The sequence below is a fragment of the Scyliorhinus torazame genome, chromosome 17 (assembly GCF_047496885.1).
Source record: "Scyliorhinus torazame isolate Kashiwa2021f chromosome 17, sScyTor2.1, whole genome shotgun sequence".
NCBI classification, from domain to species: Eukaryota; Metazoa; Chordata; class Chondrichthyes; order Carcharhiniformes; family Scyliorhinidae; genus Scyliorhinus; species Scyliorhinus torazame.
The window spans coordinates 178984663-179010009 of record NC_092723.1 but is presented as its reverse complement, the minus strand read 5'-3'; the positions used below and the strand labels follow the sequence as shown (position 1 = coordinate 179010009).

The 25347-nt window shown below is 46.5% G+C and overlaps 1 protein-coding gene across 2 annotated transcripts; it reads left to right on the top strand.

The window, feature by feature from the left end:
- Nucleotides 1–4418: 4418 nt before the first annotated feature.
- smim22 (small integral membrane protein 22) lies at nt 4419–25289 on the top strand. 2 transcript variants are annotated; one of them, XM_072481733.1, is made up of 4 exons: nt 4419–4592; nt 17187–17390; nt 19263–19342; nt 22900–25289. In XM_072481733.1, the coding sequence occupies exons 2-4, from the start codon at nt 17261–17263 to the stop codon at nt 22945–22947; spliced, it is 258 nt and encodes an 85-aa protein (XP_072337834.1). In that variant the 5' UTR covers nt 4419–4592; nt 17187–17260; the 3' UTR covers nt 22948–25289. The 2 variants fall into 2 exon arrangements, with proteins under 2 accessions (XP_072337834.1, XP_072337835.1); XM_072481734.1 differs by having other exon boundaries at nt 4450–4612.
- The last annotated feature ends 58 nt before the right edge of the window (nt 25290–25347 follow it).

Genomic DNA, 25347 nt, shown 5'->3' with positions numbered 1-25347 from the left:
AACCCATCTCAGTTCATGGAAGATTGCCATTTGTGCCCGGGGCGGTAAAACCCCAAGCTCCAGCCAGCACGCTTCATAGAATCCTAGAAATTACAGTGCAGAAGGAGGCCATTCAGCCCATCGAGTCTGCACCGGCCCTTTTTGGATAGAGCACCCTACCCATGCCCACACCTCCACCATATCCCCGTAACCCAGTCACCCCACCCAACCTTTTGTTTGGACACTGAGGGTAATTTATCATGGCCAAACCACCTAACCTGCACATCTTTGGACTGTGGGAGGAAACCGGAGCACCCGGAGGAAACCCACGCAGACACGGGGAGGATGTGCAGGCTCCGCACAGACAGTGACCCAAGCCGGGAATCGAACCTGGGGTATCGGAGCAGAATTAGGCCATATGGCCCATTTGGCCCATCGAGTCTGCTCTGCCATTCGATCATGGCGCATCTTATTCTGGCCTCAACTCCACCGTCCTACCCGTTCTCCATAACCCTTCAACCCATTACCAATTAAAAACCTGTCTATCTCCTCAAATTTACTCACTGTCCCAGCATTCACCCCACTCTCGGGTAGCGAATTCCACAGATTCACAACCCTTTGGGAGAATTAGTTTCTCCGCAACTCCGTTTTAAGTTTGCTACCTCTTATCCTGAGACTATGACCTCTCGTTCTAGAATGACCCACAAGAGGAAGCATCCGCTCCATGTCCACTTTATCCACACCTTTTATCATCTTGTATACCTCAATTAGATCTCCTCTCATTCTTCTAAACTCTAGAGAGTATCGGCCTAAACTGTTCAATCTCTCCTCATACGACAAACCCCTCATCTCTGGAATCAAACTAGTGAACCTCCTCTGAACTCCCTCCAATGCCACTGCATCCTTCCTCAAATAAGGGGGCCAAAAATGTGCACAGGACCCAGGTGTGGTCTCACCGATGCCTTGTATATCGGCAACAACACTTTCTTACCTTTATACTCTATTCCTTCACCTAGAAATGCCAACATTCCATTTGCTTTCTTTATTACCTGCTGTGCCTGCATGCTCATTTTCTGTGACTCATGCACAAGGACACCCAGATCCCTCTGCAACGGAGCTCCCCGGAGTCCGTCCCCATTTAGATAATAAGTTACCTTCCCATCTTTCTGACCAAAATGCATGACCTCACACTTATCCACGTAAAACTGCATCTGCCACATTTTGGCCCAGTCTCCTAACCTATCTCTGTTGACTTGTAAGGTTCTTATTTCCTCATTGCAACTTACTGTCCCACATATTTCTGTGTTGTCTGCAAAGTTGACTCCAGAACCTTCTATCCCTGCATCCAAGTCATTTGTATAGATTGTAAATTGCTGGGGTCCAAGGGCCCCCTGTGGCACCCCACAAGTTACATCTTGCCACCGAGACGAAGACCCATTTATCCCAACTCTGTGTCTTCCGTCTTCAGATCTTGAGCTTAGCGTTGAAATTTGATTGAGTTTTTTGAGGGAGTGACCAAGAAGGTAGATGAGGGTAGTGCAGTAGACGTTGTCTACATGGACTTTAGCAAAGCCTTTGACAAGGTACCGCATGGTAGGTTGTTGCAGAAGGTTAAAGCTCACGGGATCCAGGGTGAGGTTGCCAATTGGATTCAAAATTGGCTGGACGACAGAAGGCAGAGGGTGGTTGTAGAGGGTTGTTTTTCAAACTGGAGGCCTGTGACCAGTGGTGTGCCTCAGGGATCGGTGCTGGGTCCACTGTTATTTGTGATTTATATTAATGATTTGGATGAGAATTTAGGAGGCATGGTTAGTAAGTTTGCAGATGACACCAAGATTGGTGGCACAGTGGATAGTGAAGAAGGTTATCTAGGATTGCAACGGGATCTTGATCAATTAGGCCAGTGGGCCGACGAATGGCAGATGGAGTTTAATTTAGATAAATGTGAGGTGATGCATTTTGGCAGATCGAATCAGGCCAGGACCTACTCAGTTAATGGTATGGCGTTGGGGAGAGTTATAGAACAAAGAGATCTAGGAGTACAGGTTCATAGCTCCTTGAAGGTGGAGTCGCAGGTGGACAGGGTGGTGAAGAAGGCATTCGGCATGCTTGGTTTCATTGGTCAGAACATTGAATATAGGAGTTGGGACGTCTTGTTGAAGTTGTACAAGACATTGGTACGGCCACACTTGGAATACTGTGTGCAGTTCTGGTCACCCTATTATAGAAAGGATATTATTAAACTAGAAAGAGTGCAGAAAAGATTTACTAGGATGTTGCCGGGACTTGATGGTTTGAGTTATAAGGAGAGGCTGGATAGACTGGGACTTTTTTCCCTGGAGCGTAGGAGGCTTAGGGGTGATCTTATAGAGGTCTATAAAATAATGAGGGGCATAGATAAGGTAGATAGTCAACATCTTTTCCCAAAGGTAGGGGAGTCTAAAACTAGAGGGCATAGGTTTAAGGTGAGAGGGGAGAGATTCAGAAGGGCCCAGAGGGGCAATTTCTTCACTCAGAGGGTAGTGAGTGTCTGGAATGGGCTGCCAGAGGTAGTAGTAGAAGCGGGTACAATTGTGTCTTTCAAAAAGCATTTAGATGGTTACATGGGTAAGATGGGTATAGAGGGTTATGGGCCAAGTGCGGGCAACTGGGACTAGCTTAATGGTAAAAAACTGGGCGGCATGGACTGGTTGGGCCGAAGGGCCTGTTTCCATGCTGTAAACTTCTATGATTCTATGATTCTATGTCAGTTGACGCATGCCCGCCACTTCTGGGCATTCTGCTGAAAGGTACTCATCTTTAAGACGTCTCCATTTGCAATTGTGACCATGTGAAAATGGGGCAACACCATCTCAGCACAGAACACACAGTCCTACAGCAGATTCTGTCTTCTCTTTATTCTTTCATGGGACATGGATGTCCTGGGTAAGGCCTAATTGCCCTTGAACTGAGTGGCTTGCAGGGCCATTTCGGAGGGCAGCTAAGAGACAGCCACATTGCTGTGAGTCTGGAGTCACATGTCGGCCAGACCAGGGTATGGACGGCAGATCTTATTCCCTGAAGAATATTGATGAACCAGATGGGTTTTTACACCAGATAAACTGTCCTCGGACGAAGTGGGTTTAGTCGGCAGGGGATACTTTTGACCAGGACATGCTGACCAGTTATTGCTTTTTTAATTACATTTTTTATTTTCCGAATTAAGGGGCAATTTAGCATGGCCCCGTGCCCATCGTTGGGTTGTGGGAGTGAGATCCACTCAGACACAGAGAGAATGTACAAACTCCACACGGAGAGTGACCTGGGTGCAGGATCTAACACGGGTCCTCGGTGCCGTGAGGCAGCAGTGCTAACGGCCACCATGCTGTTCTATTATCTAAAAGTCACATGTTCCATCCTTATTTTCAAGCATTCATGAAAAATTCCTCCGTCCACATTTATATGGAAGGTTCCTATCTAAACCTGTCACACTGTAATTACAGCCTCTTGTGGGTGGTGGCGCTACAGTGAGTTTTTCTTTTATGATATGTAGAAGTTTATCAACTTAAAAGATGGAAATGTCGGACGGAATCCTCTGGTCGTTGCCGTTCAATTTTCCCGCCGGCAGCGGACACCCGCCAGCGGGATTCCCGGCGGTGAGGCGTGGTTACAAGGGGAAATCCCATTGACAAGCGGTGGGAGGTTAGAATCTCACCGCCAGCGAACGGCGTGCGCGGCGGAGAAACGTGCGGCTGGCGGGCTGGAGAATCCCGCCCGTCTCACAAAGCATGCCTAGTCCATAAAACACATAGGAGCAGCACGGTAGCACAGTGGGTAGCACTTTGGCTTCACAGCGCCAGGGTCCCGGGTTCGATGCTTGGGTCACTGTCTGTGCGGAGTCTGCACGTTCCCCCCGTGTCTGCTCGGGTTTCCTCCGGGTGCTCCGGTTTCCTCCCACAAGTCCCGTGAAACGAGCTGTTCGATGAATTGGACACTCTGAATTCTCCCTCAGTGTACCCGAACAGGCGCCGGAATGTGGCGACTAGGGGCTTTTCACAGTACCTTCATTGCAGTGATAATGTCAGCCTACTTGTGACAATAAAGATTATAATTATACTACACAGATACACTTCACAACAGCTCGATGTTCAACAAGTTATTCCAAACAATATAAAGGGTGAAAAGCTCCACTCTTCCCTGAGCCTGTCACTTTTTAATTCCGAACTTCCTGTGCTGAGCAAAAGATGGTAGAACAAAAGGAGTAATTAAAAAGAGAGATTCACAAAATCAGGAAAGTTAACCTAACGTCAAAATACAAAGATGGGCCACGAAGTTACTTTTTGTCACGGTACCTCCCTCATATTAATCAGAAGCAAGGTTTGACTTGGAGGCCTGGCGCAGGAGTTGATGTGTGGTTTACAAAGCATTTAGGCTCCTCCCATTCTCCCACTGTAGCGGTGAGCAAGCAGCGAGAAGCAGGAAGTGTGTGATTTGATTACGGTGTACTGCCCACAGAAGGGCAGGGCAGGGCAGAACCCAAACAGCCAGCGCAAAGTGCCACACAACCCTCACGGACCCGGCAAGGAAACGGCCGAAGGGGAGCAGAGGGAGAGGTTTGATGATTTTAACCAAAGGTCAGTGAGGAATGTGAAAGGTAAGGCGTCGTGGGGTGGCTTTCTTCTAGTTTTGTGAGTCGCGCTTGATGCAATTTGAACCGTCTGCTTTCGGCTTTAGCAGTTTCCAACAGGTGGAAGAGTGAGATCAGGAAACAAGAAGAAAATCATTCTGAAGTTTTATTTTCTTAATGCCGTTTGGGACTCACTTTAATACTCACTTCTTTACATCTGTGTTACCAAGAGGAAAACTACTTAAAGAGGAAATGAAATGATCCCAATCATGTTCAAGGGATAAATAATTTTTAAAATCTTTCCTTTTGCGGTAACATAATTCGAATGCAGACGCTCAAATTACCTGTTTTCGGACTAGGCCGATATTTTTAGGGAAACCACTTCCTCTTGGATTTTCCGCATACCTATTCCAACATCGCAATGATTTATTGACAACAAAGGTTACGTTAGAATGACAAAGCAGACTGGCTAGTCAGCAGGTAAATCTCCAAATCAACTCCGACCGAGCACCTGAGCTCCAGGAATTAAAGATTAATTTCCTGAAAACTGCTGATTACTGGCAGCACGGTAGCCTTGTGGATAGCACAATTGCTTCACAGCTCCAGGGTCCCAGGTTCGATTCCCGGCTTGGGTCACTGTCTGTGCGGCGTCTGCACGTTCTCCCCGTGTCTGTGTGGGTTTCCTCCGGGTGCTCCGGTTTCCTCCCACAGTCCAAAGATGTGCAGGTTAGGTGGATTGGCCATGATAAATTGCCCTTAGTGTCCAAAATTGCCCTTAGTGTTGGGTGGGGTTACTGGGTTATGGGGATAGGGTGGAGGTGTTGACCTTGGGTGGGGTGCACTTTCCAAGAGCCGGTGCAGACTCGATGGGCTGAATGGCCTCCTTCTGCACTGTAAATTCTATGATAATCTATGCTGTGAGCTTTCCCGGAGAAAAGGCATGGAGACATGAAATAAACTGGGAGTTTCCGTGACATTTTCTTTGAACGTGCTCACCTCTCAGTCCTGGAAATATTAGCACAGGGCTAAATCGCTGGCTTTTAAAGGCCAGGCCAGCAGCGCGAGTTCAATTCCCGTACCAGCCTCCCTGAACAGGCGACTAGGGGCGTTTCACAGTAACTGCATTTGAAGCCTACTTGTGACAATAAGTGATTTTCATTTTTCAATATTGCAGTCGGGGAGAAGTTATTTATAACTGTGCTGTGTGGCTGATAAGGCTGGAGGTCACGTAAAGAAACCTAAAATATCCAACCAGAGTTGCCAACTCTAAGAGCGCCTGAGTGTATTTGCTGCACAGGAACCTTTGTAAATGCATTACTTTAATGTGCAGCAACCGGTGTTAGAAAAGACAGAAAGTTACCTCGTTAGCAACATGAGCGAAAAGACAAATTAACTGCAGGCCGAACATTAGTCAGAAATACGGCCAGCTCTTGCTCAGGCGGCATCACTGGCCTGGAGAGTCGCCAACCCAACGTATCCCTGGAGGTTTTACATGATTTATGTGATTAGGGGCTGGTTTAGCACAGGGCTAAATGGCTGGCTTTGAAAGCAGACCAAGGCAGGCCAGCAGCACGGTTCAATTCCCGTACCATCCTCCCCGAACAGGCGCCGGAATGTGGCGACTAGGGGCTTTTCACAGTAACTTCATTGAAGCCGACTTGTGACAATAAGCGATTTTCTTTTCATTTCATTTCATTCATCTGCCATCATGATGATCGACAACTAAAGTACCTCAACATTTGCTCCAATTCTGGCTGTCAGCAATCAACAACAACAACATCTTATTTACGTAGCACCATCAACGTAATGGAAGAACTCAAGGTGCTTCACAGGAGAGCTCTCAAACCTTTTTTTTTTCTTTTTTTTAAATTTAGAGTACTCAATTCGGTTTTTTTTCCAATTAAGGGGCAATTTAGCGTGGCCAACCCACCTACCCTGCACATCTTTGTGTTGTGGGGGGGGGGGAGGGAGAGACCCACACAGACACGGAGAGAATGGGTGGGGGGGGGGGGGAAGGAGAGACCCACGCAGACACGGAGAGAATGTGCAAACTCCACACGGACAGTGACCCAGGGCCGGGAACAAACCGGGGTCCTCGACCCCGTTAAGCAGCAGTGCTAACCACTGCGTCACTGTGCCGCCCGGAGAGTTACAAAACTAAGGATAACATCCAGTCACACAGGGAGATATTGGGCTTGATTTTCTCACCAATCCGCCGCGTGTTTTCCAGCGAGGGAGGCAGCCCATCAGCGGGATGTACCAGTCCTGCCGTTGTCAATGGGATTTCCCTCGTCGTCGGGAAACACGCACGCCGGTGTGGGACCGGAAATTCCCATCGGTGTGAACAGCCGTTAAATCCTGCCCTTAGGTCAGGCGGCGTAGGCCAAAGAGGTGGGTTTTAAGACTGTCATAGTGGAGGAAAGCTAGATGGGGAGGTGTAGGGAGGGAATACCAGTGCTTGGGGCCTGGATAACTGAAGGCGCGGTGACCAAAGGAGGAGAAATTAATACTGGGAATGCTCAAGAGACCAGAATTAGAGGAAGTGCAGATGTTTCAGAGGGTGGGGGCCCTGGGGTGGGGGTGGGGGGTTACGGATGGAGGGCTTTGAAAACAAGGGTGTAAATTTTAAAATCAGGATGGCGCTCGACCGATGTAGGTCAGCGAGCACAGTGGGGGGTGATGGGGGAACAGGACTTGTTGCAAGTTCAGACACAGGCAACAGAGCTTTCCATTAGCTCAACTTTACAGAGAGTAGAATGTGGGAGACCAGCCAGAAGTGGAGACCGGACACAATCGTGTCTAAAAGTAACAAAGGCACGAACGAGGGTCTCAGCAGTGGATGAGCTGAGGCAGGGGCGAAAGCGAGCGACGTTTATGAAGGTGTTTATTAATGATGGTGTGAATCTGAGGGAGGCAACTGAATTATCACTGAAACATAAGATGGATCATATCCCTTAACTAATATTTGATTTGACATTCTCAGCGGTTTAGCACACTGGACTAAATCGCTGGCTTTGAAAGCAGACCAAGGCAGGCCAGCAGCACGGTTCGATTCCCATACCAGCCTCCCCGAACAGGTGCCGGAATGTGGCGGCTAGGGGCTTTTCACAGTAACCTCATTTGAAGCCTACTTGTGACAATAAGTGATTTTCATTTCATTATGGTTGCTAACTTTGGTTTGGAATAATCCAGTCTGAAATCCATTTTGACTAAGCTCTTGAATATCTCATCAGTTATGACAGGACCATTCAGCTACATTAGTGACAATTACTGGTTGAAAAATAAGAAGCAGCTAAACCCAGTGGGGTGAAATCGCTTTCATAACCAATAAATTTCCAGTAAAGAGTTTATATGTAGCCGTATCATTCACACGGGTTTCAGAGTTCCAGTGAATGTTCTCGGGGAAAGAATATAAAATTACCTCAGATCTGCGTTGTGTTAAAGGGGCCAAAATAATTGCTTCAATGCTGCACTGAATCTGGGCTGAATTTGGGAGAGGCCGGGGTAGGCACTGAAGGTGGGAACGAGGGAACGAAAACAAAATACTTTTAGGATTTGTCACAAGTTGGAGAGGGAGCTCTTGTGGCGCAGTTGGTAGATTCCCTGCCTAGAAGCTCCAGGTTCGAGTCCCACCCAGCACCCATTCTGCTCCGATGTCTTATGAACTACTGCTTTCCATAGGCATGCTGGAAGTATTTACAGGTCGACGGTCAACCTATTCGGCCTTGTTACGAACACACTTTCTGTTTCTTGTTGGAAACAGGTAGTTCATAAGATATAGGAGCAGAATTAGGCCATTCGGCCCATCGAGTCTGCTCCGCCATTCTATCACGGCTGATCTCGTCCTGGCCTTAACTCCACCGTCCTGCCCATTCTCCATAACCCTTCAACCCATTACCAATTAAAAACCTGTCTAACTCCTCCTTAAATTTGCTCACTGTCCCAGCATCCACCGCACTCTGGGGTAGCAAATTCCACAGATTCACAATCCTTTGGGAGAAGTAGTTTCTCCTCAACTCCGTTTTAAATTTGCTACCTCTTATCCCAAGATTATGACCTCCTGTTTTAGAATGGCCCACAAGAGGAAGCATCAGCTCCACGTCTACTTTATCCATACCTTTCAGCATCTTGTGTACCTCAATGAGATCTCCCCTCATTCTTCTAAACTCTAGAGAGTATCGGCCTAAACTGTTCAATATCTCCTCATACAACAAACCCCTCATCTCTGGAATCAACCTAGTGAACCTCCTCTGAACCGCCTCCAAAGTCACTACATCTTTCCTCAAATAAGGGGACTAAAACTGGGCTCAATACTCCAGATGCGGACTCAGCAATGCCTTGTACAGTCACATCAACACTTCCTTCCTGGTAATGGCAGGATAGACCCCTGGTCAGCCATGATTGATGTGGACTTGAGGCCTCAAGTTACAGGCCCCCGACTGTTCCAGATGGAAAAAAAACAAGCTTTCTAATACAGATGTAAGCTTATGCTTTCTCTAGCTTGTGGGTCTGTAGGAGCAGGAATTCTAAGGAGGAGGCAGGTTGGAGGTTGACAACACTATTATAACATTTAACTCAATATAGAAATATGTTACTCTTTGGTAATATATCATTACTCTTTGCTTTATGTCTCCAGAATGGTTTGATGGTGTGATTCTTAACAAACCACCAATCTTCAACATAAAGCAAAACAGATTTAATGAATAACGAATTGATTAATATTGAGTTTGCACACTCTTACAGGACTCTAACTAGTGATCAAGTAATTCAGAATAAAGTATTAACTATTTTGAACTACATGTGCTAACTATGCTGTTATCTATCTCTCTAACACCCTGCTGTCTAGTCACTCCTGGTTCAATGAGACCCAAGATCCTTTGAGTTCTTATATTTATACAGGAATCTACTGCTGTCATCTAGTGGTTGTCTTACACTATGATGTAGTCATTAACCCTTTAAATGTCTCTATATCTACATATCACTACAAGAAACACATTATGTGACTCTCCCTAAAGCACAGAGAAAAACTCTCTCACTTTGTGTTGTTATCCGATTTGGTCATTTGTTTCCCGTGTGATATATTGAGTGAAATCATCCTGCAATCCTTCATTCCGTTGCTAGCAGTTGGAGAACAAGCACATTTTCACCAACACTGTATGCGTGCCCGTGGCAGGAAGGAGTCAGGCGATTGATTGCCCAAGAGCAATGAATGCATGCCCACCGAACCCGTGTAAACAGACAAACAGCTGCGCTGAAGGACTCACTCCCTTGTAGCTGCTGATGTCAGCCGTCGCCGCATAAGAATCCCGAGCTGAATACAGAGAGCGGCGAACACACTGGGAAAGGTCAATGTTCCTTTCATCCCCAGCTAGAACACCAATTTTTTAAAAATAGAAAGACTTGCACTTGTTTGGCTCTTTTCACAAAAACAAGATGCCTCTTAACCGCTTTTTTGAAGTACTTTTCGAAGTGTAGTCACTATTGTGATATAACACACCAATTTGCGCACAGCAGCATCCCACAACAGCAATGTGATCATGAGCAGATAATCGGTTATTTTTCAGATGCTGATTGAGGTGTAAATATTGGCCGGGATCCCAGGGATAACCCCCCTGCTATGCTTCAAAATACCGCTGCGGGACTTTTACAACCACCCAAGCTGGCAGCTTGGAGAGAGGGCCGTGCCGACCACCGGAGGGGTCCCTGGAGAGCTGGTGCACACGCTGTTAAAGACTGGAGCCTGGCCATTCGGGGGAATGGTGTGAATGGGCCTACTCGCTGCTAATCGCTGGTTCCCATGCCAGGGAGAGTGGTTTCACACAGTGCTTCTCACTGGGGCCCACGGTTCTGGCAGATCTGCCCCCCTCTCACAAGGCCACCTCACTTCTCAATGCTCGTAAACAAATGCAGAGTGGTCGCTTCGCTTTGGGACAAAGTTCCAGTGCTTGAAATCCTCATTTCCCAGACAGAGAGCCCGAGTCGATTGTTTTGAGAGCCTGGATGCATTCTGGGTGCTGTAGCTTGCGTCTCCTCTTGGCCGCACTCTCACTCTCCCGAATAGGTGAAGGTTCCCTCTAGGACTCCCTGTGCTACTTTTGGAGTACATGCACTCTCACTTGCACAATTGAAATGTTTTCATCTGTGTTTGGCAGAGTGAAGATAAGAGTAAATGCTGTGAGTTTTTAAATTCCTTATTACCCTCCTGTAAACTTTGCTCTAGTTTATCACAATGGTTTTAGCATTGTTCTAGTTGTTTTCTATGTACAGGGGCGGTTACACAGTGGACTATTACCCCTGGACAAATTACTCTTTTATTTCTCTGTCTAAGGTTAATTACCAATGTGTGATATAAATGGAATGCTCGGTAATTTCTTGCGAGCTGTCTTGAGAAGTGCAAGATAAAAAGCTTTAATAGCAAGTCTCTTTTCTCAGCAATGATTGAGTTGCAGGTTTTGATAGGGTTTCTCCACTGCAGGAAATATAAAGGCAACAAAAGTGTAGTTTTAGGCAGTAGTAAATTTGGAAATCAATTGAATGCGGATGTTGACAGTTATTAGTCTGAATCTCCAAAGTCCCAGAAAAGTGTTGAGAATGTTGGGCTGTGAAAAGTTGTACTTTAAACTGACCATTTACGTCCAAGATAAAATACACAGCCCAGGTGATTCATGTTGCCATGAGATGCTCGGCTTTGCAAGGGAAAGTGTGTCTAAGATATCCTAAGATAACAGGCAGGGTTAGTCTGACAGATCGAGGCGAGAGTGAGCAGCTGTAGGCAGGAAGACATTATGGGACATCACACACAGGAATGTAGGTGGGACCATGCACTCAGATTGGAAAGACAGAATTTGTGAGGAGCTAAAATAAGTCTGGAAGATTTGCCTCGCTTTAGTAGAGGGATAAATATCCAGGACAAATCACACTGTGAAAGACAGTACTGGAGTTAAAGGTTTCCAGGCTGGGAAGAAAAAAGATTGAGAGTAAATCCTCAGGAGCTGAGAATCATTTTGGACTGATTCTGGAAGAATTTAATGTCTACTTAAAGGACGATATAATGTTTGCCTGATAGGGGGCGGGATTCACCGACCCCGGGCTGGATCGGAGAATCGGCGGCGACGGGCGCGATTCACATGATGCCGCTCTGCCGATTCTCCAGTGATCGGAGAATCGGCGCCATTGGTGCCGGCACAGTCGGCGTGGCGCCAGTCGGGGGCCGCTCTACGCAACCCCCACCCAGCGATTCTCCGGGCGCGATGGGCCGAGTGGCCGCCGAGATAGGCCGAGTCCCGCCTGCGCCGTTCACGTGTGGTCCTACCTGGCGGGACCTCGGCGCTCATCGTGCGGGCGCCAGCCTGGTGGGGGGGAGGGGGGATCCGACCCCGGGGGGCCTCCACCGTGGCCGGGCCTGCGATCGGGGCCGACTGATCGGTGGGCCGGCTTCTCCTGGTGGGGCCTATTTTCCTCCGTGCCGGGCCCCTTAGCTCTACGCCATGTTGCGTCGGGGTCGGCGCGGAGAAGGCAACTAGCGTGCATCCGCGAGTTCGCGCCGGTCATAACGCGCATGCGTGAGTTCGCGCCAGCCGTAGCTTGCATACGCAGACCCGCTGCACAGTTTCTGATGCCGGTATCGGCAGCTGGAGCCGTGTGAGTCACTCCAGTGCCGTGCTGGCCCCCTGTGAGGTGCAGCAGCGCTGATCCTGGGGGCCTGTTGACACCGTCGTAAAATGCGACGGCGTTTACGATGGCGTAAACACTTAGCCTCAGGATCAAAGAACCCCGCCCAATGTGTTTTTGGTAGTGTTAAAAGTCTGTTCTTTAGTTTAAAGTATAAATCGCCTATGAGAATAGTGTTTAATCAATAGTGCTTTTAGTCATTTGTTACCGTAAAATGTGAAATCTTCTCATGTCATCCATACAGCTATTAGCTAATAGCACGTATATTTTTAAGTTATTAGTTTCTATGCAGACTATAACAGTTTTTGTAATTGTAAAGCACAAAGCTAAATTTTACTGGTAATTAGAATTGAGGGCAACTGATGCATCAGAACATAACTAGCAAGAAAAACTGAACAAGCTGAGGGATGTCTGGATAGGAGTCTTTCAAATAATGAGAGTGTCTGCCAGGTTACATGTAAAGGAGGTGTTTCTACGTGAACTAAAAACTAGGGGCCATAAATCAAAGATAGTCACTAATAGAATGTGGGTCGCTGGCTTTTAAAGCAGACCCAGGCAGGCCAGCAGCACGGGTTCAATTCCCATACCAGCCTCCCCGAACAGGCGCCGGAATGTGGCGACTAGGGGTTTTTCACAGTAACTTCATTTGAAGCCTACTTGTGACAATAAGCGATTTTCATTTCTTTTTTTTCAGAAAGCTCGTGGAGCATAAACTCTGACACAGACCATTTGAACTTGAATGGCCTGTTTCTGTACAGTGAAACTCTAATATTATATACACGGCATTATTTCCATTATTTATAACAGGTTAACCTTTACATTAGAATGAATTAGCTGGTTGGTTTTGCCAAAGTCCAACTGGCTGATTATAGACATTTTCGGTTGAAATGCTAACTGCCAATGTGAAAGGCTGGAACCTTGGCATGCTTGCCTTTTATTTTAATAACTGGGCGAGCACATCCCAGTCCAGGTTGGTCTAAACGGAAGGGGAATGGTCCGTACTTTCATCCCTCCTGCCGAAACATGGCAGGAGGAGCCTGAATGGGGTGGCCAACGACCCATCACCTTGCTACCAACATCTCTATATGGCTGCAGCGATCTACCCAAACCCCCACGCCACACACACGCCGACGAGGGCTGTGAGACAGAACAGCCCCTGGGTCGGGCAGAAGGGCCATTTAAAATAAAGATCAGTGCGTGTCCTCGTGATGCTTTCCGACTGAGCTGACTTGCACGAGAGGAGGCATTGGTCAGAAGAAGAAGGCACGCGATTGTCACCTCTGACCCAAACTGCGGCGAGGTTAAGGGGCAAGTGGGGGAACTTGCCCCTGGGCCCTGTTTAGCGCAGTGCTGCCAACGTCTTACACCGTCCTCCTACACCGAGGCAACAGCCATCAGTGTGAGCTCAACAGGTGCTGCCAGGAATGGTACGTCCGCTGTGAGGATCATAGAATTTACAGTGCAGAAGGAGGCCATTCGGCCCATCAAGTATGCACCGGCTCTTGGAAAGAGCACCCTACCCAAGGTCAACACCTCCGCCCTATCCCCATAACCCAGTAACCCCACCCAACACTAAGGGCAATTTTGGACACTAAGGGCAATTTATCATGGCCAATCCACCTAACCTGCACATCTTTGGACTGTGGGAGGAAACCGGAGCACCCGGAGGAAACCCACGCACACACGGGGAGAATGTGCAGACTCCGCACAGACAGTGACCCAAGCCGGGAATCAAACCTGGGACCCTGGAGCTGTGAAGCAATTGTGCTATCCACAAGGCTACCGTGCAGCCACGAAACGAAACAAATTTGACGTTTTGAAGACTTGTTGAGCTGACAGGAAAGAGGTGAGCGACAAAGCTTCTAATGCCATTGACAGTGTGCGTTAGACCGCTGCGGTCACGGGATCAGTCTCAATCCCAAGATTAACCTCTCCACCGCTGCCCAACATTTCACACAGGATAGCAGCTATGATTCCAGAGTTGACAGATACGTTTGGGAAACTCCTCTCTGAACCTTTCTAGGATTTAACATCTTGTCACCTGATAGATCTCATTTTCCTCTTTTGACAAAAAAAGCAACCGTGACAATAATCTGACCCAAGCTGCTTTTTGTTAGAAAATTCCCCCGTGCAGATCTTGCAAATTGTTTTCTTTAAGGTGGCGACAGGGCAGAGTTCAGCCCCACCTTCCCGTGTGGCGTGTGCAGGAGGGATTTGTATGGCTGGACATGGGAACATTGGCTCTACTCGATCTGTGTTTACCAACCTGAACCTTGTTAACTGAATATATTTTTACAGAGCTCTTTACTTGGAACTTTGCCGTATATTGAGGGGGGGGTTCAAATTAATCAGGGTGTCCCTGTGAGGGGTCCCTTGAATTAGGGTGTCTGTGTGGGGGTTCCTTTAGTTAGGGTCCCTGTGGGGGTTCCCTTTAATTAGGGGGTTCCTTTATGGGGTCTCTGTTAGGGGGTTACTTTAGTTAGTGGGTCCTGGGAGGGTCTCTCTATTAAGGGGGTCCCTGGTGGGTCTCCCTATTCAGAGGGTCACAGGCGTAGTCTCCATATTAAGAGGGTGTCTTGGGGGATTCTCCTGTTTTGGAGGTCGGTGGGGGGTGCATGGGGGTTTCTGGTAAAGGAGGGGTGGGCAGGTAGTGTATTGTGGGGAGGAAGTTACCCCCTTGGCCCACCGCGAGATCCCCCACATCAGGCCCACGTTTGGTGAGACCTGTGGTAATTCACGCCCACATGATTCCCGACCCCAGGGACTGGAGTATTACGGAGGCTCGGAGGATAGAGTGCCGGGCCCGCTAAATGGATGCAAATGTGGTGCAAGTGTAAACCTGGATCCCGCCACCAGTGGGCGATCGTGGAATTGTGTTTGTATCGGTGCCCACCGACGCCGGGCGCTGATCCCGATTTTCAGCCGCATCAGGTACTCCACCACCAGCGGTGGATAACCTAGGCCAAAATGTGGCCATTAGGTTTCACTGTTAAAACTTGCGGTGTGACAGCATTGCAAACAATGGGCAGATACGTCGGATGTCATATATGGTGGACCGCCGGGACTCTGCTAAACCATAGTTTAAGCACCACGTTTTCATGATGCAGGTAGATTCAGATATCACCGCTGGAGTATCGGGAAAATTAAACTCGCGATTGGCAGGTCAACTCTAAAAGGGAGATTACAGGAGGTATTCACACTAAAACCGTACAACAGTTTTCAATTTCTTGTTTCAAAAATATGCTTGATTCATAAAATGTGCAATGGTGCAGTTTAAATGGGCAATAAGATCATTCTGATACAGTATATGGTACTCATGAGCCTTATTCCACTTACAGTGCAGAAACACATTCAAGGTGCTCCTTCTACATTCACTCCATGGGTTGATGTGCATTGTTTCCAGTACCCTTGATGCACTGTGGTCTTTCCCTATTGGGCATTAGCAATAGCTGCACCCAGGTTCAATGCTGAAGTTATGTCGTTAGGTCAGCTTCAATTGGGAGCGGAAGTTAAATTTGAGATTGTTTAATACATCCAATCGAGCAAAACATTCCCGATCCTTCCTCCACCGGGAGGCTCCTTCCTACCTATTCTGTCCAGATCCCTCACGATTTCGAATACCTTTGGAAAATGGCCTCTCACCTCCTACTCTCCAAGGAGAACATCACCAGCTTTTCCAATCTATTTACACCCATCCCTGGAATATTCATTTCTGCACCCTTACCTTCACATCATTCCCAAAGTGCGGTGTCCAGGATTGGATACAATGTTCCGATCAAGGTTGAGCTGTACTTTGTAAAGTTTCACCAAAATATGTTGGCTTTTGTATTCTATTGCTTCTATTTATAAAGCACAGGGGTTGGTTGAGAAAGTGACTAATTAATATTGCTACTGTTGTAGGGTGTTGGTTACAGTTCGGGAGGTCTTCGCAGCCATACGTAGGTTAACAGTAAGATTTTCTTAGAACTATTAACAAAGAGGGGCGGCACAGTGGTTAGTATTGCTGCCTCACAGCGTCGAGGCCCCGGATTCGATCCCCATCCCGGATCACTGTCTGTGTGGAGTTTGTACATTCTCCCCGTGTCTGCATGGGTCTCACCCCCACAACCCAAAGATGTGCTGGGTAGATGGATTGGCCTCGCTAAATTGCCCCTTCATTGGGAAAAAAAGAATTGGGTACTCTAAATTTATTTTTCAAAAAAAGAACTATTCACAAAGACACAATAATGGGTACAAGCTCGGAGACCTCTCAGTGCTGGCTGGTACACACATCTCTGTCCAACACTCGACTGACGTTGGGTGCAGGGCTCTCTTACATCAGTGTGTGGGTGGTACTGTACTCAGTCCCACATTAACCGTGTAGACCCTTATGCTACAGATACTACATGCAAGCAAGCTGAGCAATTCTGTAAAGTAAATGTTTATTACAGGTGCTAGTGGATGATTGCTGGATTAGCTCAGTGGGCTAGACAGCTGGTTTGTGATGCAGAACAAGGCCAGCAGCACGGGTTCAATTTCCCTGAATGCTGAATTCTCCCTCTGCGTACCCGAACAGGCGCTGGAATGTGGCAACTAGGGGCTTTTCACAGCAACTTCAATGCAGTGTTAATGTAAGCCTAGTTGTGACAATAAAGATTCCCATCATTTATCTTCACCCCACGCTGTTATATCCACATGACCTGTGCTTACCTTAACATTTAATTCAAAAGGATATTTCAGTAAATTCACTGAATCTTTCTTATTAAAATTGGCTGAGGGGTTTTCCTGCAGCCGGTGCCTTTTAGTGATACTAAATCATTCCAGGGAGTTCGCTTCATTTATGAAGCAGCGGGTGAGTAGCGATATTGAACATGATTACATCCTTTGCAGAATCGGATTGCTCGGATTCTGACACGTTTGGAGATGGTGAATTCTGTCCTGTGTTTTGCAGTTCATGTCGCTTGCTGGCTGACCTGGAGAAGAAGTCTGAACGTTTGAGTGGATTCGGAAAAAGCCGCGTTGAAGATGGCCGACCAGGATTTGGGTTCTCAGCTTGAAGCACAGTTTAATGACGTTGTGAGGAGACTACAGAGCAAGCAGCTTTTTCAATCCAACTGGGACATCGCCACTTTTGCCATTTTCTTCATTTTCATTGGTATGGTACTAAAGAGCAACAAAGCTGATTCACTTTAAATGCTTTACATCATTCTCCTGACAGAACAGTTGCGAATGATACAATTGCATGAGCATACAAAATAGGAGGAGGATTAAGGCCACTCGGCCCCCTCGAGCCTGTTCTGCCACTCAATCTGATCATGGTTGACCCGACTGCAACCTCCCGCTGACCCCCCCCCCCCCTCGCAGTAACCTTGCACCCCCTTGTTAAATCAAGAATCTATCAAACTCTGCCTTGAAAACATTCAAAGACTCTGCTTCCACAGCCTTCTGAGGAAGAGCGTTCCAGAGATTCACAAACGGCTGAGAGAAATTCTCCTGATCTCTGTCCCCTTTATTGTAAGCAGTCATCTCTCCACCTCCACCCAGCCAAGGACCCTCAGGATCTTAATCTGTTTCAATCAAGTCGCCTCATACTCTTCTAAACCCCCGCGGTTACAAGCCTAGCCTGTCTAATCTTACCTCGTGTAATAACTGACCCCATGGTATAAGCCCAGTAAGCCTTCTCTGAATTACTTCTAATATATTCATGTCCTCCCTGAAATAAGGAGACCAAGATTGTACAAAATACTCCAGATGTGAGCTCACCAGAACCTCCCTACTTTTGTTTCAATTCCTCTCACAATAAGTAATAATATTCTATTATGAAGTACTCAGTTCAGGGACATAGAAACTGGAGATCACTCAGCACCTTCTACCCTTCAATTAGATCACGGCTGATTTGTTTGTTAACTCCATCCTTTGGTTATTGGCTTATACTATGGATAATAATGCACTCCCTTAAGAGTTGTCTGTTAAATCAGAATTAAATTGAAGTGTTGGGTCTCTGGAAGGTTTCCATACTGCACTTCTACATATACAGGAGTCTGTCCTCTGCAACCAAAAGTAACATGTCCAGGAATTGTGCCCTTTGGAATTGTGCACTTTTTAAATTAAACAAAGACATTGGCAACAATCTTCACTAAGGAGGACACAAATAACCTCCTGGAAATACTAGAAGACTGGCAATGTCCCAATAAATCAGTATTAATAATACTTGGAGTCCAAGTGTACTGATGATGTAACCTTTGATGTTTTGTGTGTGTGACAGAATCTGCAGCTACCAAGATCCAAATTGTCCTGCTTTGATTAGTGGAGACAGACACGTGATAGGAGATGGGGGTCCAGGCACTGCGGAAATCTTGACCCACAGACATACGTGGGAATTGCCTGGGAAGTTTAAACTTCTGATTGGCTGACTCCCTGCTACGCGATACCCACCTTCAAAGTCTCTGATTTGGACCTTCAGGATGGAGACTTGGGTTAGATACTCAGGACTTACCCGGATGTCCACCCTGCAAACGTCAGACAGTTCAAAACATAATCTAACAAGCGAGTAACTCCACACCCGATCGCAACCCCTCCCCATCCCACAATCACATCCCACATTACCGGAGTGCTCTCTGGACCAGTCCCACGGAATGTCCCCTCCTCTCCGCTCCATATCCAGCGTCAGCCTCCTCCCCGTTCACTCACCTGCTCACTCATCCTTTCACTATCCTGAACTCAATCGCTGAAAGACTGGACCTTTTAAAAAAAATTACCTCAACATGGCAGCCACTGCTGTAAACAAAGGAATGCATCCTCGCCTTCCCACAACTCTCCTCTGTTCGCTGAATTTACCCTGGAGACACTGCACCGTCCACTTTCCTTTCAATGGTGGACAGGAAGATCAAGGTGACCAAGTGTTTCAACAACATGAGATAGTACAAAATGAGACTGTGCCACTCCTTACCAAGTCCGCTCCTCCTAAGACTGTAAACAATTTGCACTATCATGAATTTGCGCTAATCTTAATGTTTTTCTTACTTAGGTGCAGTGTTGGCCCTGATCCTCTTGGTCCTAATTCGATGCTGCTGGGGTTGCTGTTTTTCTTCTTCACCAAGCAAGAAGGTCTGTATATATGTGTGTGTCTGTGTGTGCCTGTGTATGTGTCTGTGTATGTGTGTGCGTGTGTCTGTCTGTGTATGTGTGTCTTTGTGTGACTGTCTGTGTGTGCATGCGTGCGTGTCTGTGTCTGTGTGTGCGCCTGTCTGGGTATGTGTGTGTGTGTCTTTGTGTCTGTCTGTGTGCGTGTCTGTGTGGGTGTGTCTGTGTGTGTCTGTGAGTGTGTGTCTGTGTGAGTGTGTGTGTGTATGTGTGTGCGTGTGTCTGTCTGTGTATGTGTGTCTTTGTGTGACTGTGTGTGTGTGCATGCGTGCGTGTCTGTCTGTGTCTGTGTGTGCGCCTGTCTGGGTATGTGTGTGTGTGTCTTTGTGTGTCTGTCTGTGTGTGCGTGTCTGTGTGGGTGTGTCTGTGAGTGTGTGTGTGCGTGTCTGTGTATGTTTGTGTGAGTGTGTGTGTCTGTCTGTGTGTGCGTGTCTGTGCGTGTGTGTGTGCCCGTCTGTGTATGTTTGTGTGGGTGTGTCTGTCTGTGTGTGCATGCGTGTGTGTCAGTCTGTGTCTGTGTGTGTGTCTGTTGTTATGGGTGAGGCATTTTCAGAACCCCAAAATGTATCATGGAGTTCAACCTACCTCTCCCTTTAATGTATTTGTTGCTTTTCCTAGCACAGGGCTTGTTCCCTAGGTGTGGGATTACAATTATGGACACGTGGGTTTTTAAACACTGTTTATTCCATGAACTCAACTTAACATCTTAAATAAACATTGGATCTTTTAACACCCCTTACTTCAAAGATAACACAGAAAATATTGCAACAGTAAATAATTCCTTAAAATGTTCCTTCAAACTTCCAAGAGACTTAACACCTTTAAACAGAATCACATCAGGTTAAAGGCTTTACTATTATGAGTTTAAATCACCCAAATGATCAAGAGACAGTCTTTCATGGCAGAGATCCAGCTCACTGCAAACACAGACACTCCCCAAGCTCTTTTTCTCCAAACTGCAGCTCTCTGGAAACACACAGACACACACAAGCTGCTTTTTAAAACTGCAAAACTAAAAACTGCCAAAATGGCTGATCTAAAGCCCAGCTCCACCCACATCTGACATCACTGTTTTCTTAAAGGTACATTGCTTAAACATCCATGTCTTAAAGGTACTGTGCGTGTGTCTGTCTGTGTATGTGTGTGTATCTGTGTATGTGTGTCTGTGCGTGCCTGTCTGTGTATCTGTGTATGTGTGTGTGTGTCTGTGCGTGCCTGTCTGTGTATGTGTGTGTGTGTCTGTGCATGCCTGTCTGTGTATGTGTGTCTGTGCGTGCCTGTCTGTGTATGTGTGTGTGTGTCTGTCTCCGCTTGTTTTCAACCTACCCATTCCTAACTTCCTCTTGAATGCCCCCAGCAATAATTTGCCAATTTGCAGCTTTCCGTTAAACAAGGGCAGGGGGGTAGTTTTTTAAAAAGTAGTAATATAACCCCCAACAGTGTGTGTCATGGTTATCAGCTAATAAAATCAACGCTGAAAATGCAAATATTTCAAACCTCACATTCACACTGATGTTTATCTGCTCTCAACTCTGCAGTGACAACACCAATGGAAGCATGCTTTCCCCAGTTGGGAGAGTTATCTTGAGCCCCAATTACTTAGGGCGACTTTGCCATCAACGTTTTAAAAAGAAACGTCTGTGATACAAGAGAGAAATTGTCCACTTTACCTCTTTTTCTGGAAATACCTCGGATTGCAACCTCCATTGTTTGAGTAAAGCCTTACTGAGTTGTACGTAACATATCCTGTGCACCCAACATTATCTATGATCTTATGATGGCCAATAATTGGAGGCCAACAGAGAATAAAATGAACCTGGTGTTTGTCTCCATCATTAATTCCTCAAAAGCAAGCAGTTGCAAACGTGCATCATAGTTTGGCTATTGTTCAGTTTGTTTCTTATTGTGGATGCTAGTAGGATTGTGGCATAGGGCGTACTGGTAATAAGAATCTTTATTATTGTCACAAGTGGGCTTACATTAACACTGCAATGAAGTTACTGTGAAAAGCTCCTAGTCGTCACATTCCGGCACCTGTTCAGGTACACGGAGGGAGAAGTCAGAATGTCCAATTCACCTAACAAGCACGTCTTTCGGTACTTCTGGGAGGAAACCGGAGCACCCGGAGGAAACCCACGCAGATACGGGGAGAACGTGCAGACTCCGCACAGACAGTGACCCAAGCCTGGGAATCAAACCCGGGACCCTGGAGCTGTGAAGCAACAGTGCTAACCACTGTGCTGTCATGCCGCCAAAATATCACCAGACTAGCAATCCCGAGGCCTGGGCTATTACTGTGGGGACATGGGTTCAAATCCCACCTGGTGGAATCTAAATTCAATAAACAAAATCTGGAACTGAAAGCTCGTCTCAGTAACTGTGACCATGAAATTATCATTGATTGACTGGGTTTATCCGACATTTTCTGTTTATATTTTCAGATTTCCAGCAACCGCAGTATTTTGCTTTTATTAGAGGAGCAGGGCTAATTGGATCTCTCTCTGAAAAAGCCAGCACTGGCATTATTGCCTGTTTCTAAAGATAGTTCAATTCAGCTTTCCAGCCCGTGGATTTTTAATTGTTTTTTGACACACACAGCACTGCTTTGTGACATCATCTTGCAAAGTGTGACTTTAAGCGAATCAGATTTTTCCTCAAGAATTAATTTATAAACTGGAGTTAGGTTCTTGTGGATATTTTGTCAACGGGTCAAGAATGTAGCTTGAAACACAGTACATTCCTACCTGAAATAACTTTTAACATAAAATGAATTTCTAAATATAAAATAAATATTAAATCTCCAGTTAAAAAAAACTATCATTGGATCATCAAGTTCATTAACTTACTTCAGAAGGGAAGGAAATCTGCCATCCTGATCTGGTCTGGCCTAAATGTGGCTCCAGCCACATTTAGCGGCACGGTGGCACAGTGGTTAGCACCGCTGCCTCACAGCTCCAGGGACCCGGGTTCAATTCCTGCCTTGGGTGCCTCTCTGTGCGGAGTCTGCATGTTCTACCCGTGTCTGCGTGGGTTTCCTCCGGGTGCTCCGGTTTCCTCCCACAGTCCAAAGATGTGCAGGTTAGGTGGATTGGCTGTGCTAAATTGCCCCTTAGTGTCGAAAAAAGCTAGGTGGGGTTACGGGGATAGGGTGGAGGCGTGGGCTTAAGTAGGGTGCCCTTTCCAAGGGTCGGTGCAGACTTGATGGGCTGAATGGCCTCCTTCTGCACTGCAGATTCTATGACCCACGACAATGTGATGTCTCTGAAATGGCTAAGTAGGTCTTGGTTCAAGGGCAATTAGGGATGGGCAACAAATGCTGGCCTTACCAAAGACATCCACTTCCCACGAGAGAATAGCATGCAACGTTGTTATTTTTTTGCCTACAAAACAAACTGCAATAAATAATGGAACATTGCCACCCCCAGGGAGAATAAATTTTAATATCTGATGAGTAGCAAGAATCAAAGCATTTCAAGACGTCCACAATGATCAATCTGATGCTTGGTTTTTCTCTCTTGCAGCATGGAAAGCACAAGGTGGGAGTTGACAATCTGGCATTGGAACCTTAGAGTCTGGAGGCGACTTCCAGCCAGAGGCCAGATCAATTAGCAATATTCTTCACTGCGTACCTGAATTTCTCATGAATCCTGTGGAGGTTCTCCACTGATATATTAGTCACTTTGACAGGCACCTTCCCTGGATCACATCCAAAAGTGAAATGTATCATCTTTGCCAGCTTTCCATCAATCCGGTACTAATGGCTTAACAATACTTTCTATTTGCAGTTTGCACATATGTTAAAATCAACACAAAATCAGCTCTTTTTTACTTTCTAGTGAATTCCGCTTTTTAAAGTTTGGTTGAGGAACAGAATGGAGCTTTTCAACAGAAAGTTCTTTTAATCATTGAATTTACATAGAACATAACAGCGCAGTACAGGCCCTTCGGCCCTCGATGTTGCGCCGACCTGTGAAACCAATCTAAAGCCCATTTACACTATTCCCTTATCGTCCATATGTTTATCCAATGACAATTTAAATGCCCTTAATGTTCGCGAATCCACTACTGTTGCAGGCAGGGCATTCCATGCCCTTACTATTCTCTGAGTAAAGAACCTACCTGTGACATCTGTCTGATATCTATCTCCTCTCAATTTAAAGCTATGTCCCCTCGTGCTCGACATCACCATCCGAGGAAAAAGGCTCTCACTGTCCACCCTATCCAATCCTCTGATCATCTTGTATGCCTCAATTATGTCACCTCTTAACCTTCTCTCTAACGAAAACAGCCTCATGTCCCTCAGCCTTTCCTCCTAAGATTTCCCTCCATACCAGGCAACATTCTGGTAAATCTCCTCTGCACCCTTTCCAATGCTTCCACATCCTTCCTATAATGTGGCGACCAGGAGGCCATTCGGTCCATCGGGTCTGCACCAGGCCTTGGAAAAAACACCCCACCCAAGCCCACACCTCTACTCTATCCCCGTAACTCCACCTAACCTTTTTGGACACCAAAGGACAATTCAGCATAGCCAATCCACCTAACCTGCACACCTTTGGACTGTGGGAGGAAACGGGAGCACCCGGAGGAAACCCACTCAGACAGGGGGAGAAAGTGCCAACTCCAATCAACCGAGGCCGGAATTGATCCTCGGACCCTGGAGCTGTGAGGCAGCAGTGCTAACCACTGTGCCGCCGTGCCACCCCAGTTACCGCGACATGAAGCTGGACCATGTGTTTTGACTCTTCCCATGGCAGTCAAACCCATTAACCATTCTTAAAGTACAGCTAGCTCATGGCAGAATCGTCTAGAAAAGATACGGCAGAGTTATGTCCAGGTTTGCGATTCAGATGTGTGGCACTGAACTTTGTGTACTGTATTAATGAAGTACAGATGAGTTAAAGGTAGGACGAGGCTTTGAGACTCTGACGGGGTGCTGGTAATTCACTGGTACAGGGAAATCCCAAGAACTGGAGGGCACAAATATTACAACTCGAAACTTTTAAACAACTTGTGTGTGCAAATGTCAGCAATGGATCTCTCTGATTTCATCCGTTGATTTCATATCACGGTTCGATTATTCCAATGAAACTTTCACCTTCCATTTTGCAGGCATGAACTTAACTGAGGTGCAAGGTTATAGCAAATAGGTTGCTTTTGCTTTAGCCAAACACTTAACTCGACAAAGTGCTGTGTTTGATTTTTGATCTCGCTAGATAGCCGAGGTATTGGCCAAACACAACAGGTACATCTGCGTTAAACTACCAAACTTGCTGCCATCAGCTACATCTCCCCTTTCCCTGCCAGTTCTTGCCACAAAGAACCCGGTCAAGAGCTGCATGTTTGCGATGCCACGATGTGGAGATGCCGGCGTTGGACTGGGATGGGCACAGTAAGAAGTCTTACAACACCAGGTTAAAGTCCAACAGGTTTGTTTGCGATCACTCGCTTTCGGAGCGCTGCTCCTTCCTCAGCTCACTCACCCGATGAAGGAGCTGCGCTCCGAAAGCTAGTGATTCCAAACAAACCTGCTGGACTTTAACCTGATGTTGTGAGACTTCTTACTGTTTGCAGTGTAGTTAATTAAGAGAACACTATTGGGGATGCACTAACAAGTAGGTGACCTGTTCCTAAACCTTCAGCGGTAAAGACCAGCTTAAGCCAATTCAAGATAATCCTAAAAATTATGCACTTTTTATAAACAAAGCAGCTACTCCACCGGAGTTAACATACAACTAAGATTCAGAACCTAATGGTGGGTGATGGAGATGTACCATGTTCTACTTGAGCTGCGCTAGATATACTTCTGAATATTAGTTTTAATTACTGCTAAATTATTTCACTGAAATTCTAATTAGTGTATTCTTTTCATTCACAATAAGATTGTACTAAAATAAACTGATGTACCACATATTACTGGTTTAGAGTGCATTTTGTTCAAACGAAATAGCGTGGCTGAAAAAATACAT

Excerpts from the sequence above, each read along its gene's own strand:
- smim22 (XM_072481733.1), top strand. The coding sequence starts at position 17,261 with ATGGCCGACCAGGATTTGGGTTCTCAGCTTGAAGCACAGTTTAATGAC. Across the intron at positions 17,391-19,262 it reads CATTTTCTTCATTTTCATTG|GTGCAGTGTTGGCCCTGATC; the intron begins GTATGGTACTAA and ends TTTCTTACTTAG. Across the intron at positions 19,343-22,899 it reads CTTCTTCACCAAGCAAGAAG|CATGGAAAGCACAAGGTGGG; the intron begins GTCTGTATATAT and ends TCTCTCTTGCAG.